The following is a 15,630-nucleotide window of genomic DNA, read 5'->3' as shown; positions in this document are numbered from 1 at the left end:
GTCCCACCTCAGCAGTGATGGCGCGCTGTGAGAGACCCTGCCTATGCAGTTTAACAACCCGACCACGTTTAAAAAGGGAGAGCTTTTTTTTGCCTTTGCCATCACAACGTGTGACTACCTAACAGAAAATGACAATGAATCCACATTTTTGCACAGATTTGGCCTTTTAAAGGCATGTGGTCCTACAATTTCGATCAGCTGAAAAACATCCTATTTCAGTTTAATTATTTTTTTCAATTAATTTAATGCTCAAAAAATGTTTTGTCTTACACTCATTTCTTCTTGTTGCATGTTGAAGCTCTACTTGGAACCTTGTTAAGATCCAACAATGTAAAATATGATTTTTTGCCATTTTTCAAGTGGTCTTAAACTTTTGATCAGGACTGTACTTGGTGAACTTTGCCTGGTTTCATAACCTTCTTCTTCTCTTCTTTCAGCAGATGCACTCAATTAGATTGTGCAGTGACACCATGTCGGTTGAGACATCTGTTCCACAAATTGATTTTGTACCTGCAGCAGCTGAAGACTATGAAGAAGTGATGTCCATCTCTGGTGGGATATACAACGGAACGGACTATCTGCCTTTCATGTACCATAAATGGCTGGAGGAACCCCAGAGAAGAATGTTTCTTGGCAAGTGTGAGGGGAAAGTGGTGAGTAGAAGGAAAGATATTCTTGGTGCCTGAAGAAGGCACATTTATAAAAAAATATATATATTTATCAATGGGGAGAAGGAAATAAGGCACCAATGGCCGACACCATTGATAGTGCTTTATGTTCTGTGTGAACAAAGGTTTGGGTACATTAAAATACCAAATGACTCACCCTTCCCCCAAAATTGAAAGTAAGGATCCCCATATATATTAGAGATAGAGATGAGTGAATCAAAGTTAATAAAGTGTAATTTGATCCACATTTTGGGAAAAATTCAGTTCGCACTGAATCAAAAAAATAATATAAATTCCCCTAAAATGGCTGCTGCACGTGTTAGGACATGGAGCAAAGAACTCTGGGAATGAAGGAACACCCACAATGCCATCCATGCAGCCAATCAGCAGCCAGCCAGCCCTGTGATGTCACAGCCCTATAAATAGCCTCATCCATCTTGGCCAGTGTGCTTAGTGCAGGGAGAGACGTCAGCAGGCGCTAGGGACAGTGGTAGGAAAGACTTTATTGTGCCGGAAAAAACGATATACAAGTTCAGGGAAAGATTATTAAAGGTGTAGGGAAAGGATAGGGAGGAATCATTCCACAGCATTTATGTAAAACAGGGTTCAGTAGGGGAGTTTACAGCCTGAGTAATAGGAGCAATTCTATTACACCATGCTGCATTTATTGGGGATCCAATTTGCAGTTTTACTGCTGGTTTTAGGTTTGCATTATATGCTATATCCTTGTTTGTTATTGTGGTGCAAGTTCTGTGTGATACAGCCATTTACAGGGTGTATTAATAGGAAACATATGTACATCATATTAACCGTTCTGCGGTGCATTTAAATTGTTCTATAGACAAATCCAGCTAATTAGCAGATATTAACATATATCTGGGTTATAATCTAAAACCATGCTCCAGCAAAAAATAACCCTTAAAATTAATAATCTTTATTTCAATCACTTTAAAAACTGGGAGTGGACATGCCAAATACAAACAGACGGTTATCAGTGCAGGTCTTATATATACAGACCAATAATAAGCACCCAGGGAAAAAGGGAGGTGGGAAATCTGTCTCTTTGCTCTCTTTATTCTATTCCTCAGCCCAGGGATGGCCCCTAATGGTGGGGACTCCCTGTCCTCGTACCTGGACTAGTATTGCCCTCACGAGACCCTGGGGGGATATCAAAATGAATGTGGATAATCACAGTTCCCTAGTTAAGGTGCTTATAAAAAATAATATAAATACAAAAAACACCCAAACCTGTTAGAAGGGCCTAAGGGTGGATCACATTCACACTCACAGTCATGATATTGTAAAGGACCCAGGATAGGATGCGTAATCCACATGTTGATTTAAGTAATGCAAACAAACCCCGACGCGTATCTCCCATTCACGGGTTCATCAGGGGGTCAAAAGGATTTGGCATCCACAACTAGAAATAAATACCAATAGATATATGATAGGGCATCGATAGCCGATGGCAGGAAGAGCAATCTATTATTTACAGACAAATTGTAGTAATATGACCAACGTCAGCCCCAGTCTGTAATTATGCTAGTCACAGGGCCTATGCGAAGTCCACCGCAGGTATCTGTAAACAAAAAATACATAGGGAGGAGATGGTATCTGAAATAAACCTCCAACAGATTCCCATAAATATAAAAAAACTTGCAGTCTGAATAAGATATAGCATGAAACATCACAGGTCCAATGGGGGATGTCATAAAATCCTTTAATCCATAAGGATGGCCCACGCTGTAACAAAACAACAATTGCTAGCAAGCCATCTCAACTGTCAGATAGATGGGGTATAAATGCCCCAATTTACAATTGTCTGTGTCCATATACGATGGTCTCCGTGCCTCCTCCATCAGCATGCACTCTGGTAAGATGGGTGCCCCCTTATATACGCTGCCCCATTCACAGGATGCCCGCCATGAGTTTAAAATACGAACGCTGAAGATTACTTCCGGTCATGTGATGTACATGAATGCGCAACTACCGGCCGGCAGGAACGCATGATGACAGAAGATGATGCGCTCACGTCATAGCCTCCGGTCACGTGATATCTCAAAATACCGGTCAGTGGATAGGGATCGGCGATACTAGATGCACAGGATCACCCAATCTGTTCCACAACTCGACATCGGGAAATAGCCTGCCAGGTAAAGGTGCCGATTCTCAGCCATGTTGCGCATAACATTTATGAGTAATAGCCCGAGTCTGATCACATATTAACGCTAACCCTTATTAAGGTCATAGCAAAGGTAAAATAAATAGATGTCATATAGAAAATCAGTTTAAGTGAGCCAAATAGATATCATACTATTTTGTACATAAATATGAAAAATGTACAACGAGTATATATATAAATGGATTCAGGACCGGGCTAGAACACATGGAGGACAGATAAACAAAGAAAGAGAAATACAGTGAATGTTGCAGATGAGAGTCCCTCCACCGAAAAACCATCAAACTCAACCTAAAAGGTCATAGAGGTTGTCATAATCTTGCAAGCGAAAAATCAAATTTCGCTAACTGTTTGGAACAATCAAAATTTACCAGGCCAGGCCTTTAGAGGACAGGAGATAGTAGAGTATCAATTGCATCCTAATATTAATCCACGCTATAATCAGGTGGATGCAATTAGCCACTTACAAAAAGCAGGCAAATGTCAGTCTCTCACAAATGCCCAGGGGGGAACTGGGATCAGAATCGATGTATCCATTCACATTCCTTTTGCAGGATTTTCCTATCCCAGTTACCCCCCCGGGGAGATGGTGGAACAAGCTCAAGTATGGAGAACCTCAAACATCTCGGATCCCCCCCATGAATCTCATTGACATGTGATGCGATTGGCGTGACATTCTTTTTGACTACGTCGTTAACGTGATCACATATCCTTCTCCTGACCTCTCTCACTGTTTTCCCTAAATAGTTCATCGCACAGGGGCACTGACAGACCTGCACTGATAACCATCTGTTTGTATTTGGGATGTCCACTCCCAGTTTTTAAAGTGATTGAAATAAAGGTTATTAGTGGTGGAGCATAAATTGTTCTATAGTTAATTTTTTTAGTGTAAAAAAAAGGACGTCTTATTTGCCATTCTGGGGTGCAGTTGCATCGTACTACAGCTTTTTTTGGGGGTGTATTAGTGGAAAAAACAAGTATGTTTTATTTGCCACTCTGCGGTCAAGTTACATTGTTCTACAGCTTTTTGGGGTGTATTAATTTCCTTTTAATTTAATTATTTTATCATACCGTATGTCAGACAGGCAGGTGACAGGGTCTTCAAAGGGAACGGGCATTGGCCAAAATGTTTCTATCGCAGGCAGCAGAAGAAGGGGGGGGGGGTGGCAGCAGGAGTCCCAGCGAGAGGGCTTAGTTTCCAGTGTCATTTAGCGGTCGTGTCTTGACCAGCAACTCAGCGGTGCTTGAATGAGTGAGTCTGTCTTCTACTTTGTCGCAAGTGACATCAGACACCCCGAGCAAAGAGTCAGTGGGTTCTTCAGACACCACACATAGTTGGCATGGCCCCTGTAATCAACCTGCCTTTGTCCTTTTCTGTTCCCTTTGTTAGAGAAGTATTATATGCCGTAGGCTCCTCTCCACTTTTCAGGGGGGAAACTGCTCCGCGTCCTTCATTAAGAAATCAAATCCTGGCTTTCTCCTCAACAACTCAAAATCAGAACCATGGTGACCGACAATGAGAAGAACATGGTATCGGCGCTGCATCACTTTGTGATCTCCTCGTGCTGCTGCACCCTTCCAACTCTGTCACTAGGACACTCTGTGATCTTCTTATGTTGCTGCTAAATCACTACTCTGTAGTATACTCATGCTGCTACCTCCTCAACACTATGTCACTGGGCCAATCTGTTTCTCCTCATGCTGCTACCACATCACTATTTTGTAGTCTCCTTTTGTTGCTGCCACCTCCCCACTCTGTCACTGGGCAACTCTGTGATCTCCTTATGCTGCTGCCACAACACTACTCTGTGGTCTCCTCATGCTGATGCATCCTCAACACTATGTCACTGGGCCACTCTGTGGACTCCTCATGCTGCTGCCACCTCCCCACTCTGTCACTGGGACACTCTGTGATCTCCTCATGCTACTGCAACATCACTACTCTGTAGTCTCCTCATGCTGCTGCCTCCTCAGCACTATGTTACTGGGCCACTCTGTGCTCTCCTCATGCTGCTGACACATCACTACTCTGTGATCTTCTCATGCTGCTGCCAATTCAACACTATGTCACTGGGCCACTCTGTGATCTTCTCATGTTACTGCCACTTCACCACACTGCAGTCTCCTCATGCTGCTGCCACCTCAACACTATGTCACTAGGCCACTCTGTGGTCTCTTCATGCTGCTTCCACATCACCACTCTGTGGTTTCTTCCTGCTGCTGCCACATCACTACTTTGTGGTCTCATTATGCTGCTGCCACTTAGACACTATGTCACTGGGCCACTCTGTGGTCTGTCATGCTGCTGCTGCATGACCACTCTGTGGTCTTCTCATGCTGCTGTCACCTCAAGTTTATGTCACTGGGTCACTCTGTGGTCTGTCATGCTGCTGCCACATCACCACTCTTTGGTCTCCTCATGCTGCTGCTACCTCAACACTATGTCAAAAGGCCACTTTGTGATCTCCTCGTGCTGCTGCACCCTCCCCACTCTGTCACTAGGACACTCTGTGATCTTCTTATGTTGCTGCTAAATCACTACTCTGTAGTATACTCATGCTGCTACCTCCTCAACACTATGTCACTGGGCCAATCTGTTTCTCCTCATGCTGCTACCACATCACTATTTTGTGGTCTCCTTTTGTTGCTGCCACCTCCCCACTCTGTCACTGGGCAACTCTGTGATCTCCTTATGCTGCTGCCACAACACTACTCTGTGGTCTCCTCATGCTGATGCATCCTCAACACTATGTCACTGGGCAACTTTGTGGTCTCCTCATGCTGCTGCCACATCACTACTCTGTAGTCTCGTTATGCTGCTGCCACCTTTCCACTCTGTCACTTGGTCACTCTGTGGTCTCTAGTGCTGCTTCCACATCACTACTCTGTAGTCTCCTGATGCTGATGCCTCCTCAACACTATGTCACTGGGCCACTCTGTGGTCTTCTCATGGTGCTGCCACATCACTACTTTGTGGTCTTTTCATGCTGCTGCCACTTCAACACAATGTCACTGGGCCACTCTGTGATCTACTTATGCTGCTGCCACCTCCCCACTCTGTCACTGGGACACTCTGTGGTCTCCTAATGCTGATGCTACCTCAACACTATATCAATAGGCCACTCTGTGGTCTCACCATGCTGCTGCCACCTCACTACTCTGTGGTCTCCTCATGGTGCTGCCACCTCAACACTATGTCACTGGGCCACTCTGTGGACTCCTCATGCTGCTGCCACCTCCCCACTCTGTCACTGGGACACTCTGTGATCTCCTCATGCTACTGCAACATCACTACTCTGTAGTCTCCTCATGCTGCTGCCTCTTCAACACTATGTTACTGGGCCACTCTGTGCTCTCCTTATGCTGCTGACACATCACTACTCTGTGATTTCCTCATGCTGCTGCCAATTCAACACTATGTCACTGGGCCACTCTGTGGTCTCCTCCTGCTGCTGCCACCTTAACACTATGTCACTGGGCCACTCTGTGATCTTCTCATGTTACTGCCACTTCACCACACTGCAGTCTCCTCATGCTGCTGCCACCTCAACACTATGTCACTAGGCCACTCTGTGGTCTCTTCATGCTGCTTCCACATCAACACTCTGTGGTTTCTTCCTGCTGCTGCCACATCACTACTTTGTGGTCTCATCATGCTGCTGCCACTTAGACACTATGTCACTGGGCCACTCTGTGGTCTGTCATGCTGCTGCTGCATGACCACTCTGTGGTCTTCTCATGCTGCTGTCACCTCAAGTTTATGTCACTAGGTCACTCTGTGGTCTGTCATGCTGCTGCTGCATCACTACTCTGTGGTATCCTCATGCTGATGCCACCTCAACTTTATGTCACTGGGACACTCTGTGGTCTCCTCATGCTGCTGCCACATCACCACTCTTTGGTCTCCTCATGCTGCTGCTACCTCAACACTATGTCAAAAGGCCACTTTGTGATCTCCTCGTGCTGCTGCACCCTCCCCACTCTGTCACTAGGACACTCTGTGATCTTCTTATGTTGCTGCTAAATCACTACTCTGTAGTATACTCATGCTGCTACCTCCTCAACACTATGTCACTGGGCCAATCTGTTTCTCCTCATGCTGCTACCACATCACTATTTTGTGGTCTCCTTTTGTTGCTGCCACCTCCCCACTCTGTCACTGGGCAACTCTGTGATCTCCTTATGCTGCTGCCACAACACTACTCTGTGGTCTCCTCATGCTGATGCATCCTCAACACTATGTCACTTGGAAACTTTGTGGTCTCCTCATGCTGCTGCCACATCACTACTCTGTAGTCTCGTTATGCTGCTGCCACCTTTCCACTCTGTCACTTGGTCACTCTGTGGTCTCTAGTGCTGCTTACACATCACTACTCTGTGGTCTCCTGATGCTGATGCCTCCTCAACACTATGAAACTGGGCCACTCTGTGGTCTTCTCATGGTGCTGCCACATCACTACTTTGTGGTCTTTTCATGCTGCTGCCACTTCAACACAATGTCACTGGGCCACTCTGTGATCTACTCATGCTGCTGCCACCTCCCCACTCTGTCACTGGGACACTCAGTGGGCTCCTCGTGCTGCTGCAACATCACTACTCTCTAGTCTCCTCATGCTGATGCCTCCTCAACACTATGTCACTGGGCCACTCTGTGGTCTTCTCATGGTGCTGCCACATCACTACTTTGTGGTCTCTTTATGCTGCTGCCACTTCAACACTATGTCACTGGGCCACTCTGTGGTCTCCTCATGCTGCTGCCACATCACTATCTGTGGTCTCCTCATTTTGCTGCCACCTCCACACTCTGTCACTGGGCCACAATGTGGTCTCCTAATGCTTCTGACACATCACTACTTTGTGGTCTCTTCATGCTGCTGCCACTTCAACACTATGTCACTGGGCCACTCTGTGTTCTCCTCATGCTGCTGCCACATCAATATTCTGTGCTCTCCTCATGGTGCTGCCACCTCCACACTCTGTCACTGGGCAACGCAGTGGTCTCCTAATGCTTTTGATGCAACACTACTCTGTGTTCTCCTAATAATGCTGCTACTTCAACATTATGTCACTGGGACACTCTGTGGTATCCTCATGCTGCTACTACCTCAATACTATGTCATTGGGCCAGTCTGTGGTCTTCTCATGCTGCTGCCACTTCACCACACTGCATTCTCCTCATGCTGCTGCCACCTTAAAACTATGTCACTAGCCCACTCTGTGGTCTCCTTTTGCTGCTGTTACCTCAACACTATGTCAATAGGCCACTCAGTTTTTTACTCATGCTACTGCCACCACCCCACTTTGTCACTGGGATACTGTGTACTCTTCTCATTCTGCTGCCACATCACTACTTTGTAGTCTTCTCATGCTGCTGCCACTCAACATTATGTCACTGGGCCACTTTGTGGTCTCCTCATGCTGCTGCCACGTCACTACTCTGTGATCTCCTCATGCTGCTGCCACCTCAGGACTATGTCACTGGGCCATTCTGTGGTCTCCTTATACTGCTGCAATATCACCATTCTGTGGTCTCCTCATGCTGCTGCCACCGCAACACTATGTCATTGGGCCACTCTGTGGTCTCCTCATGCTGCTGCCACATCACGACTTTTTTGTCTCTAAATGCTGCTGCCACTTTAACACTATGTAACTGGGCCATGCTGTGGTCTCCTGCTGATGAAACCTCAACACTGTGTCACTGGGCCACTCTGTGGTCTCCTCATGCTGTTGCCACATCACCACTCTTTGGTCTCCTCATACTGCTGCTACCTCAACACTATGTCAAAAGGTGTTACAGCGGACAGGATATCAGATACACAGAAAAATAAACAAACAAGTATCTAGGCAAGAAGCTGGGGATCAGGGTCACCTCCTGACACTTCCCTACCAGCTCTCCCTATACTGCTATGCCAACGATCAGACCCTTAAGAAAAGGAATAATGTGTCCTCGTTCCTGGGCTGCAAATACCCTAGAATCCCTAAGATGGTGAAGGGGAATAGAGCCATCCTGCTCCCTCAGAACCTGGAGGGGACAGGCGTCTCTCTAACAGCCTAGACAGCAAACAACAAGAAAACAACAACCAACTTATCTTTTCTGAGCAGGAAAAGCCAATCCTTCCTTCCTTCACAGAGCCCGACAGAAGCTATAACCCGCACGGAACACTGGGAGTGGGTGTAATTTAAACCAACAACCCCACCCAGTGCACCTGAAGGGAGACGGATCTAGCTCGACTCCAAAACAAAACAACAGATTTAGACACATGCTGCTAATCTGGCAGACCTCCGCATGTAGCCCGAGCAGGGCATGACAAAAGGCCACTTTGTGATCTCCTCGTGCTTCTGCACCCTCCCCACTCTGTCACTAGGACACTCTGTGATCTTCTCATGTTGGTGCCACATCACTTCTCTGTAGTATACTCATGCTGCTACCTCCTCAACACTATGTCAATGGGCCAATCTGTTTTCTCCTCATGCTGCTGCCACATCACTATTTTGTGGTCTTGTTTTGCTGCTGCTACATCCCCACTCTGTCACTGGGCCACTCTGTGGTCTCCTTATGTTGCTGCCACATCACTACTATGTGGTCTCCTCATGCTGATGCATCCTCAACACTATGTCACTATGCAACTTTGTGGTCTCGTCATGCTGCTGCCACATCACTACTCTGCCACTTGGTCACTCTGTGGTCTCTCATGCTTCTTCCACATCACTACTCTGTAGTCTCTACATGCTGCCGACACTTTAACACTATGTCACTGGGCCATTCTGTGATCTACTCATGCTGCTGCCACCTCCCCACTCTGTCACTGGGCCACTCTGTGGTCTCCTCATGCTGCTGCCACATCACTATTCTTTGGTCTTCTGATGTTGCTGCCACCTCAACACTCTTTCACTTGGCCACTCTGTGGTTTCCTGCTTATGCAACCTCAACACTATATCACTGTGCCACTCTGTGATCTCTCATGCTGCTGCTGCATCACCACTCTGTGGTCTTCTCATGCTGCTTCCACCTCATAACTATGTCACTGGGTCACTCTGTGACCTCCCTATGCTGCTGCAACATCACTACTCTGTAGTCTCCTCATGCTGCTGCCTCCTCAACACTATGTCACTGGGCCACTCTGTGCTCTCCTCATGGTGCTGCCACCTCCACACTCTGTCACTGGGCCACGCTGTGGTCTCCTCATGCTGCTGACACATCACTACTTTGTGGTCTACTCATGCTGCTGCTACTTCAACACTATGTTACTGGGCGACTCTGTGGTCTTTTCATGCTGCTGACACCTCAACAGTCTGTCACTGGACCACACTGTAGTCTCCTCATGCTGCTGACACATCACTACTCTGTAGTCTTCTCATGCTGCTGATACTTCAACACTATGTCATTGGGCCAATCTGTGGTCTCCTTATGCTTCTGCTACTTCAACACTATTTCACTGGGCCACTCTGTGGTCTCCTCATGCTGCTGTCGCCTCAACACTGTCACTGGGCCACTTTGTGGTCTCCTTATTCTGCTGTCACATCACTACTCTGTGGTCTCTTCATGCTGCTGCCACGTCAAAACTGTTTTACTGTGCCACTCTGTGGTCTCCTCATGCTACTGCCACCTCAACACTCTGTCACTGGGCCACTATGTGCTCTCCGCATGCTGCTGCCACCTCCCCACTCTGTCACTGGGCCACGCTGTGGTCTCCTCATGCTGCTGATACATCACTACTCTGTGGTCTTCTCATGCTGCTGATACTTCAACACTATTTCACCTGCCCACTCTGTGGTCTCCTTATGCTGCGGCCACCTCAACACTATGTCACTAGGCCACTCTTTGGTCTCCTCATGCTGCTTCCACATCAACACTCTGTGGTTTCTTCATGCTGCTGCCACATCACTACTTTGTTGTCTCTTCATGTTGCTGCCACTTTAACACTATGTCACTGGGCCACTCTGTGGTGTCCTGCTTATGCAACCTCAACACTATGTAACTAGGCCACTCTGTGGTCTCTTATGCTGCTGCTGCATCACCACTCTGTGTTCTCCTCATGCTGTTGCCACCTCATCACTATGTCACTGGGCCACTCTGGGGTCTCCCCATGCTGCTTCCACATCACCACTCGGTGGTCTCCTCATGCTGCTGTCACATCACTACTCTGTGGTCTCCTCATACTGCTGCCACATCATTTTGTGGTCTCCTTATGCTGCTGCAACCTCAACACTATGTCACTGGGCCACTTTGTGTTCTCCTCATGCTTCTGCCACATCACTACTCTGTGGTTTCTTCATGCTGCTGCCACTTTAAAACTATTTCACTGTGCCACTCTGTGGTCTCCTCGTGCTGCTGCCACCTCAACACTCTGTCATTGGGACACTCTGTGCTCTCCTCATGGTGCTGCCACCTCCAGACTCTGTCACTGGGCCACGCTGTGGTCTCCTCATGCTGCTGACACATCACTACTCTGTGGTCTCCTCATGCTGCTTCTAATTCAACACTGTGTCACTGGGCCACTCTGTGGTCCTCTCATGCTGCTGCCACTTCACCACACTGTAGTCTCATCATGTAGCTGCCACCTCAACACTATGTCACTAGGCCGCTCTGTTGTTTCCTCGTGCTGCTTCCACGTCACCACTTTGTGGTCTCTTCATGCTGCTGTGACTTTAACACTATGTCACTAGGCCACTCTTTGGTGTCCTGCTTATGCAACCTCCACACTATGTGACTGGGTCACTCTGTGGTCTCTCATGCTGTTGCTGCATTACCACTCTGTGGTCTCCTCATGCTGCTGCCACCTCACTACTATATCACTGGGCCACTCTGTGGTATCCCCGTGCTGCTTCCTCATCACCACTCTGTGGTCTCCTCATGCTTCTGCCACATCACTACTCTGTGGTCTCCTCATGCTGCTGCCACATCACTACTCTGTGGTCTCCTCATGCTGCTGCCACCTTAACACTCTGTTACTGGGCCACTATGTGCTCTCCTCATGCTGCTGCCACCTCCCCACTCTGTCACTGGGCTACACTGTGGTCTCCTCATGCTTCTGACACATCACTTCTCTGTGGTCTTCTCATGCTGCTAATACTTCAACACTATGTCATTGGGCCACTCTGTGGTTCCTTATGCTGCTGCTACTTTAACACTATTTTACTGGGCCACTCTGTTGCTGCTGCCGCCTCAACACTATGTCACTGGGCCACTTTGTGGTCTCCTCATGCTGTTGCCACATTACTACTCTGTGGTCTCTTTATGCTGCTGCCACTTCAAAACTATTTCACTGTGCCACTCTGTGGTCTCCTCATGCTCCTGCCACCGCAACACTCTTTCACAAGGCCACTATGTGCTCTCCTCATGCTGATGCCACCTCCCCACTCTGTCACTGGGCCACACTGTGGTCTCCTCATGCTGCTGACACATCACTACTCTGTGGTCTTCTCATGCTGCTGCTACTTCAACACTATGTCACTGGGCCACTCTGTGGTCTCCTCATGCTGCTGCCACCTCAACACTATGTCCCTGGGCCTCTCTGTGGTCTCCTCATGCTGCTGCCACCTCAACACTATGTCACTAGGCCACTCTGTGCTTCCACATCACCACTTTGTGGTTTCTTCATGCTGCTACCACATCACTACTTTGTGGTCTCTTCATGTTGCTATAAGGATGGGTCCGGCAGCACTACTATGTCCAAAGAAAAGGCCAATTTGGAAAGTCCATATATTATACCTTGTATCACGGTAATGTTGGTGCCAGCAGATCGGGATCCTGGCCGGTGATCCACAGTCAAATAGCAATAAATAAAGAAATCCGCAGCACTCTTCAGGTGATGGTGAATAAAATGGATTTATTCCATACAGCAGCAAGGAAGTGCGACGTTTCGACCGCTCCCGGTCTTTCTCAAGCAATTGCTTGAGAAAGACCGGGAGCGGTCGAAACGTCGCACTTCCTTGCTGCTGTATGGAATAAATCCATTTTATTCACCATCACCTGAAGAGTGCTGCGGATTTCTTTATTTATTGCTCTTCATGTTGCTGCCACTTTAACACTATGTCACTGGGCCACTCTGTGGTGTCCTGCGTATGCAACCTCAACACTATGTCACTGGGCCACTCTATGGTCTCTCATGCTGCTGCCGCATCACCACTCTGTGGTCTCCTCATGCTGCTGCCACCTCATCACTATGTCACTGGGCCACTCTGTGGTCTCCCCATGCTGCTTTTACATCACCACTCTGTGGTCTCCTCATGCTGCTGCCACATCACTACTTTGTGGTCTCCTCATGCTGCTGCCACCTCAACACTATGTCACTGGGCCACGCTGTGGTCTCCTCATGTTGCTGACACATCACTACTCTGTGGTCTTCTCATGCTGCTGATACTTCAACACTATGTAACTTGGCCACTCTGTGGTCTCCTCATGCTGCTGTCACTTCAACACTATGTCACTAGGCCACTCTGTGGTCTTCTCAGGCTGCTGCCACTACACCACACTGTGGTCTCCTCATTCTACTGCCAACTTAACATTATACCATTGGGCCTCTCTGTGTTCTACTCATGCTGCTGCCACATCACCAGTCTGTGCTCTTATCAGGCTGCTGCTACCTCAATACTATGTCACTTGGCCACTCTGTGATCTCCTCATGCTACTGCCACCTCCCCACTCTATCATTGGGCCACTCGGTGGTCTCCTGTTGCTGCTGATACCTAACCACAATGTCAGTTGGCCACTCTGTGGTCTCCTCATGCTGCTGTCATCTCACCACTATGTCATTTGGCTACTCTGTGGACTACTCATGCTGTTCCCATAGTCCCCACTTCATGACTTGACCACTATTTTGCCTGGTTAACATCATAAATTATTTGACCCTTCTTCTAATCTGCCAGAAGGACGGAAAAATGAGACCACAACGGATTTTGTCTATGTTGATGTTGTAAGGCCTGTATGACATGGTCCCCTCAGAAATGGCTTATAATTTGGTAGCCAAAAGCAGGAGTGGGTACAAAACACAGAAGACATGAAAATATTCCATCCATGTGTCATCTCTGTTTTGGATCCAGTTCTGTTTTTTTTTTTACTTTAGCAATACTGATGGATTACTGACCAAACGCTAACAGAGGCGGATGCTGAGCAGACAGGATCCTTTTTTTGGGGGGTTATTGTTCTGATGGATCAGAGGAAGGGCAAAATAATCAGTGACGTCAACACAAACTTACTGCTGACACCCTATCCACTCCGTAAGTGTGGGCTCTACTTTTATAAGGATTTAATAGAACAGGTTCTGTAGACATCTATGTGGAATCAGCTGACGAGGGTGTAAAAGGAGTGCACTTCTTCTTGGTGCTAACATTGACCTGTAAGGCTGAGTGTATGCTTGAGTTATTTGGTCAGTTCCTCGTGACTGCCGAAATAAGTGAAGTGTGCAGTAATTCTAAGAGCGACGCCTGTTATCTGCGTGTCATACTGACTCACAGTATTGTATCACTACCACAGAAGACTACCTATGTGCGTTACTGCAAGACATAGTTTTCTACACCACCATACAGGCTCTCTGAAGCTAGGAAATTGCCGTTTTTTAATGCGATTTGCCACAAATAAATTCAAATCAAATCTTTTCGGAAAATTCGGCGAAACCAACCGAATCGAATTTTTTAGAAATACGCTCATCTCTAATTAGAGAGTAAGCAGATCGTTCCTTTTAGGAAAGCTCTTAAAAACAGGCATGGGGGTTGAAAAAACTCTAGCTTTATGATTTTTTATATATTTTTTTTAAATAACAAAAAAAGATTTATTGCTGTGTTCCACTCTTTTTAGAAGGTTAAAAAACTTTGGGCATTAACTTTAGCTTAAATTTTTAAGACAATTTTGCTTTTATTTGGTCAGTTTTAAGATGTCTCTTTTTTCTGAACTAATCTGACAACTTGAAAAACATCCCTTTCTTTTCATTATGAAAAGAGGAAACATTTGTCTCCTCCAAATCAAAATTGAAAAATAAAATGGCAAAGATTATACAAAATATCCAATCTTTAAAAAATAAAAGAGATAAGTATAGACATGCAAAAACCATTAAAATGAATGAAAAAAAGTTTAAATGAATGTTGCCTTAATTTCTGGCTTCCTATCAAGACCTCCACTTGCAGTTAACAAATGCTTGAACTGCCCCCAGGCTGAAGGATTGGTGTAATGTATCACTGGGGGTCATAGCAATTGGCTGTAAAAAATAGGTGGGAGTCCCCATTTCTGATCTTACAACTGCCAGACAACTGATCCTCCATATCCTGTAGGGTAGTTATTATCTTGGATAGGATGGTGGAGGCTCAGGGCACATTTGCTTTCTGCTTTTGATCTGGGACAATTTTCATAATGATGGCTGATCCTCCAGTGAGGCAGAATGTCTTGTCCTGATTGGCTCACAGGCTTGCGGAGAGGATTTTGGCAGGTCCTTGAATGTGTGGCTTACTCAGAGACCGCAGGCATCCCTTCTTGCAATGAGCCTGGTAGAGAGCTGCAGAGTATAAGAGTGGTAGTGCAGATTGAAGTTGCAACTGTCATGGTATTTGTACACCCCACCACTTCCTGAGGCTGTGCAGTGTAAAGGATGGAGTACACTGTAGTGTGGTGCGGTATAATAACGAGATTTGGTTTTGGTGTGACAGATTCACAGTACTTTACTGAAGCTGGTCACCAGGTGATCCATACAAATGATATTCACATTAAATACAGAATTTACAATCGACTCAAGTAGTTCCAAAAGTTTGTATATGAAAACTAGCTTCTCTCTCTTACAATCACACTGTACA

At 46.7% G+C, this 15,630-nt stretch overlaps 1 protein-coding gene across 1 annotated transcript in view; it reads left to right on the top strand.

Annotated features, from left to right (window-relative positions):
- The first annotated feature begins 470 nt into the window (after positions 1-470).
- Positions 471-15,630, top strand: part of LOC122929326 (histidine N-acetyltransferase-like) — a 34,951-nt gene continuing 19,791 nt past the window's right edge. The window contains exon 1 of the mRNA XM_044282853.1: positions 471-653. Coding sequence (XP_044138788.1) covers positions 471-653 — 183 coding nt within the window. The remainder of the gene's footprint in view (positions 654-15,630) is intronic.

The sequence above is a fragment of the Bufo gargarizans genome, chromosome 2 (assembly GCF_014858855.1).
Source record: "Bufo gargarizans isolate SCDJY-AF-19 chromosome 2, ASM1485885v1, whole genome shotgun sequence".
In the NCBI taxonomy this organism is placed as follows: Eukaryota; Metazoa; Chordata; class Amphibia; order Anura; family Bufonidae; genus Bufo; species Bufo gargarizans.
Note: the sequence above shows the minus strand (reverse complement) of the source record. Positions and strands in the feature narration are given on the sequence as shown.